This window comes from Chrysochloris asiatica, unplaced genomic scaffold, assembly GCF_000296735.1.
Source record: "Chrysochloris asiatica unplaced genomic scaffold, ChrAsi1.0 scaffold00001, whole genome shotgun sequence".
Taxonomy (NCBI): Eukaryota; Metazoa; Chordata; class Mammalia; order Afrosoricida; family Chrysochloridae; genus Chrysochloris; species Chrysochloris asiatica.
Genome location: NW_006408519.1, coordinates 25,165,107 through 25,171,215, shown reverse-complemented (window position 1 = coordinate 25,171,215; position 6,109 = coordinate 25,165,107). Strand labels below are relative to the sequence as shown.

At 36.7% G+C, this 6,109-nt stretch overlaps 1 protein-coding gene across 3 annotated transcripts in view; it reads left to right on the top strand.

Annotated features, from left to right (window-relative positions):
• The window catches only part of ENPP2 (ectonucleotide pyrophosphatase/phosphodiesterase 2), a 102,670-nt gene that overhangs the window by 76,197 nt on the left and 20,364 nt on the right, over positions 1 to 6,109 (top strand). For all 3 annotated transcript variants that reach the window (XM_006830672.1, XM_006830671.1, XM_006830670.1), the window contains one exon: positions 2,280 to 2,331. In XM_006830672.1, coding sequence (XP_006830735.1) covers positions 2,280 to 2,331 — 52 coding nt within the window. The remainder of the gene's footprint in view (positions 1 to 2,279; positions 2,332 to 6,109) is intronic.

Genomic DNA, 6,109 nt, shown 5'->3' with positions numbered 1-6,109 from the left:
CACATTAACCAGCAGCGCCACATCGGGTCTTCTTTGTAGATGTATAGATATTATCCTATCACAGATAACATTTGTGTAGATATTATCCGATCACAGATAACATTGTACTTAGATCTTAATGTGTTCTTTTTGATAATGATTGTGACAATATTCCCTTTTGATTTGTCACTCCTTGTGATTATAGATTCAAAATGACTAGCACCAATCCATTTTAGCTTACTAATGCCGAGGAAGGAATCTTGGTATGGCACCATAGGATATTTGAACTGCATGGTCAGCTGTTCAAACTCTCCAGCTGCTCTTTGGAAACCCTATATAGGATTACTGAGTTGTAACTGAGTCGGCGGCACTTAACAACAACAACAATGCCTAGGATATCAATCTTTATGTGTTCCATTTCATAGTTGAGAACTTTCATACTAGATTCATACTTCAGACATTTCATTTTCTCATTACTAATGGATGTTTATAGCTGTTTCTCCTCATTTTGAGTTGTCCTCTATCAACACAAGAAGGTCCTGAAAGCTTTGTCTATTTGTGTCATCAACTTTGAGGAGGCAGCTCATCCTAGTTGTATCTTGAGTGCCTTCCAACCTGAGATCTCATCTTTTGAAACTATATTGGAATGATGTTCTGGTGCTATTCATAATGTCTTCATCGTCTGGTGCTATGTCTGACAGTGTTCTGCTATTAACCGTGAGGTTTTCATTGGCTAAACATTAAAGAAGTCGTCTGCCTTTTGTTCTTCTTAGTCTGTCTAAGTCTAGAAGCTCTGCTGAAATCTGTCCATCATGAGTGACCAATGTTGGTACTTAGAATATCCGTGGAATAGCTTCTAGCATCATAGCAACATGCAAATTATCACAATAAAACCAACCAAATTGCCAAGTGGTGGAGACATCAGTAGTATCCTGAATTGTTGTTGTTGTTAAGTGCCGTTGAGTTGGTTCTGATCCATAGCGACCCTGTATAGTGTTTCCGAGGATCTACTGGTGAGCTTCAACTGCCAACTTGTGGTTTAAACTGACTTTGCAGACCAGTGCATTAACCTGCAGCACCACACCAGGACTTAGTATCCTGAATATAGCCCTCTAATTCACACACCTATGGCACATGCATATGTCTCTTAATAATATTTAAAGTGGTCTTTATGCAGTACCTTTAAATATTACATAATATTTCCTTAAATATTTTATATATTATAAATGCTATTGCATGTATTCTGAATGCTATCTATATTCTGAAATTCTTTTGTTATTACATTTTTGAGATTCATGCATATTAATGCATGAAGCTTTAGTTCATTCACTGCTGATATTTAGTACATAGTATACATAAATGTACCATACTACTTTTATTCATTCACATTTGGTCATTTCTAATTGTTTTCTCTTACAAACAGGCTGCAATTGACATTATTGCAAATATCTTTTTGTGTGCATCTTCTAGCATGTTTCTTAGATATATGTTCTTGTTGTTGTTAAGTGCCATCAAGTTGGTTCCAAATTATAGTGACCCTGTATTTGGTTTCTGAGGAGTGACTGGTGGGTTTGAACTGCGGACCTTGTGGTTAGCAGTCAATTACTTATCCTACAGTGTCACAAATATGGTGAGGGGTAAAGTTGCTGAGTTATTACTTTTCAGAATTTCTGGGATGTTATTTTGCAGCTTTAGAGAAAGTAATTTCATAAATTACTTTAGGAATTGCTTTATTGTATCTTAGGATCAATCAGAAATATTAAGGCATCAATCTAAGTTGCTTATACATATAGTTCCAAATAATCATTCTTATCAACATGGGAAGTCCATATAGAAAAAAGAAACAGAGTCATGGAGAGATCAAAAAATCACTCAAAGCCATGAGTTACTAAAAGTGTAATCTAGAATGAGCTAGTAGCAAAATAATATTTCACCTACAGAATACATGATAATTATTGGAGTTTATGATCCTGTTTTGAATTTTGCAGAGTACTAAATAAAGAGAAAGGAGCTCTGGCAGCGTAGTGGTTTTGAACTGGGCTGCTAATCTCACTGTCAGCAGTTCAAAACTACCAGCTCTTCCACAGGAAAAAGATGAGGAGAAAGATGAGGCTTTCTGCTCCTGTAAAGATTTACTGCCTCAGAAACCCTGTACAGGGTCACTATGAGTCAGACCTGACTCCATGGCACATAACAACAACAACAAGTAAAGAGAAGATTGCAGGAAAGACAGAAAATATCTGATTTACTTTCTTTTCTTTTTTGTTTTTTATGCCCTTTTCTGGTTTTCACACATGAAGAGCAAATTGGATGAACTCAACAAACGCCTTAATATTAAAGGATCTACAGAAGGTAAGGGGTTGATGGAAAAAGCAACCAGATACACTTTGTGTTATAATTTCAAAAATTGAAGAAATGTCTTAGTTACCTTATAGTGTAAGCACAGTATTTTTTTTTTTTTTTTTAAACTACAATTTGGATTGCAAAGCAATCTTTATATCCATCTGGCAAAAGGCACTGGTTTACTCTATGTACACAAGATGCCAGCTGCCAGCTGTGTAATCATCAGAAAATTTCCGTTAGCTTTTTTCCCCCAATAGGTTTAAGTTCCCTGTAAAACAGACATCTGTTCTCTATCTGATGTTAGGTCATAAGTTAAGGTGGTGATGGGAACTCCTATAAAGGGAACTGTAGTGATGGTTATAATAAATCACAGCATCTGGCATTATTATATGAGCAGATAAACACTCACCTATCTGGAATGTGCTGGAGAGATTCACAGACAAATGGAAAGAAAATAATCGGAACTCCCTCTTGACATAAGAATCACCTTAGGCCCTAACTCATTCTCCTCTTATTTTATGTACAATGATACCAAGCCTATAATGGCCAACATTTACAAGCATATGGTAGAATAAAAACCATCCCCAAATCTCAGTGGCTTATGTCAAGAGTGGTATGTTTCTTGTCCACATTTCAGGGTGCTGACTATATGTAGGTCACGTATGGCTTTGCCCCATGTTACTCCTTACCCTGGAATCTTGACTGAAGGCATTTGGGGCATGCTCGTCTCATAGTATATGTTACAATGGGTCTTAAGGCTTCTGTTTTTATGAGTCATGTGTCACTTCCACTAACAGTTCACTGGTCAAAGCCTAGTACAAAATGCTAGTGGTGTGAGGCCACTGTGACATGGAATGGGTGGTTGTATATAATCCGCTATAGGAGGGGAGTGAATAACTGGGAACAATAAAGCAATGTGCCACACAAGCTCTCTCTTCTGATTTTGAAATTCTAGAAAATTACAAGGAAATAGAAGAGGAGGAAAGACGCTCTCCAGGCTATTATCGTAGCTGGGATCGCTTGTGGTCACTGAAAGAGAGTCACTGTTACTGTTAAGTGCTGTCAAGTCAGCTCTAACTCATGGTGACCTTGTGTATAAACAAACATTACCCAGTCCTAAACCATCATTTAGTGAGTAAACGAGAGTGTTTTTAAAAAGTGAATAGAACTCAAACACAGCAGCCCAAGCCATGTAATAAAGGAGCACACAGTAAAATTCTCCCGAGAGCATCACTTGAACTATTAGCTTACATATGGTTCTGCTTATTATATGTGCTGTTTCCAATCAGATTAAGTACACTGGGGTAACCAATATGAGGTTTATTTGCTTGAGTTCTTTTCTCTGTTTATGAAGATCTTCATCTCCCTCCTCCTTCCATTTTCTGTATCTCTGTCCTCTCTCTTACTCCTTTGATCGCAAAATACACAAACTCTTTGGCAGATAATCAGATGAACTCAGCTCTGAAGGTAGGACTTAGTTGGTGGATGGGTACACAAACCCTTCACAAACTTTAGAAGTGATTTAAAATGGGTAACACCTAACCTCTAATGGACTATAGTGTCACTACAGTGTTGTCCTTCCATATAGAAAACATTGGACTGTTGCTGAAGTCTGTGGCTGAGGAGTGTGGTGATTTGAACTTTTCAAATATTCATTCACTAAGACAGAGATATGGTATTGAGTATTGAGATGTTTTTCTTCCAAATGTCACTAATGAAATCAGTAATTATAACAGCCTTGCAGAGTCATATGTTTTGCTGATTCAAGCCTTAGTTATTTATGGTAGGAAAACACTTCTGCTTGGGAAAGAGAGAGCTCCTGCATTTCATTTGTTGGTGGTAGCATACTCATGTGACACAACCAGTCCAGTACTCAGCAGAAACAGTTGCCTCAAACTTATGAGTATGAAGAGGTTTCTGTTCAGAGAATCACCAACTCACATGGCTTGAAGGGCGTTCTAGTCAGTGGCTTCATTACATCATCCCTTTGCTCGGAGTTGAATATAAGCTTCTATCTCAAGATAATTTTCTATCACTGGAGCTTAAAGTTTATATATTGTCAAAGAAATGGAGCCCTGTTCAGCCAGCATTTGCTGAGCACATATTCTGGGCTGGGCATTCTCTGAGATTATCTCTTATGCCAGGTGCACCACTGATAGTTTCTAACATGTGGCTTCAAAATGGTGCCGTAAAATATTAGGGGAGGAACATGATAGCCTATCCCGTTGGCTTGTTCAGGTGTAGTGGAATAGCCTTTAAGAGATTGAAAACATTTTACATGAAATAAAAATAAATATTGTAATTATATGTCAGTGTTTTTCTATGTGCAAAGCATTTCTTCAATTCTGGAATATAATGTACAACTCTGTATTCTTGCTCTCTGTCTCTTGGTCTTTGTCTCCTTTAGAGCTCTACCTCAATCATTTCTTTAGCTGCCAAGCTGTGTTTTCTTGGTTCCAGTTTTTGCAGACCTTTATGATGCCTCCTGGTTCATAAATTCTGTCTCCCACTTACAGTAATCAGTGTCTGCCCCACTGGAGTGGACGGAACCTTGTGAATGTGTCACCGTGTGAGTGTGTGTACATGTGTGTACCCTGCTCAGAGTCATGACTTCCCCTTTCTGGATATCTCGGAATATGCATCAACGCATTTAAGGCACTTTGTCAACCTGAGGTTCTATCTAAACATAATGTTGTATTATTTTTATTACTTTTTTTTCTTAACACAGATGTAGGTAGCTGACTTTGTTTTTGTTTTTTTTTTTTCAGAATAAACCATATGCTCTGTACATCCTACTTGCAACATATGTTTTTATGTCACATGTTGTAAAATCACTCATATGTCTGTACAAAACAGATGTATAAAAACTGCACAACCCATGTGGTTAAACAAACAAGGAATATTTGAGGCGGCAAGAGAGAGGTCTGTTAAATTAGACTTGGATAGGATTTGCTGTAAATGTTTAGACTGTTACAGAATCTAGTCTTCCTCTAAAATGAAGAGGAGAGAAATACAATCTCCAGAACTGATAATGAACTCCTTATTGAAGTCTTCATATTTTTAGATGTATGATAAATTTCAGATATTGATGATATGACTTAGAGTTTCTGACTCACATGTGCCTAATGCCTCAGCAAACTTAGTGTTCACTGAAAATTCATTTTTTTCGACATTGAATCAATGAATGAATGAACAGAACGATATACTTAAAATCTCTCATAACAATTTTACATGGTTGCCAGGAACAATTTTCACTATAAGAAAGTTTCCATCACTTATTTTCACCATCATTTGTCTCTGGTTACATTTTCATGAAGAGGATTTAGACTTTCTTAGTCAGGTTAACACTATTATTCTTTGTGGAAAAAAAGTAAAAAACATAATGAAGAATCATTTCAACACCTATATATGTTTGGTTCTTTAGCACCCATGATGAGACAAAAGTTTGGGTAGAAAAATGACTTCAGCACTAGGGATGCTTGTTTGTTTTAATGCAGTCTTGAATGCAGATAGAGACAGAATTCCTCTATTTTTTTCAACTCTGAAATGTTTTCTAATTTTGTTATTTCACTTACAATGTGAATGGTGCTAAGGAAAGAAGAAGATGTACCTGTCTTATTTTTTAAAAAAGCTTTTGTTGTGAATTGAATGATAGTTGACATGGGAGAACCTCAGTGTTGCACTAATCCTATCATCTTTTGTTTCATTACAATGATTACAATCCCCACTTTGCAACATCATTCAACAGCATTTGCTTTTTTTTTTTTTCTTAAATGTTTTATTGTGA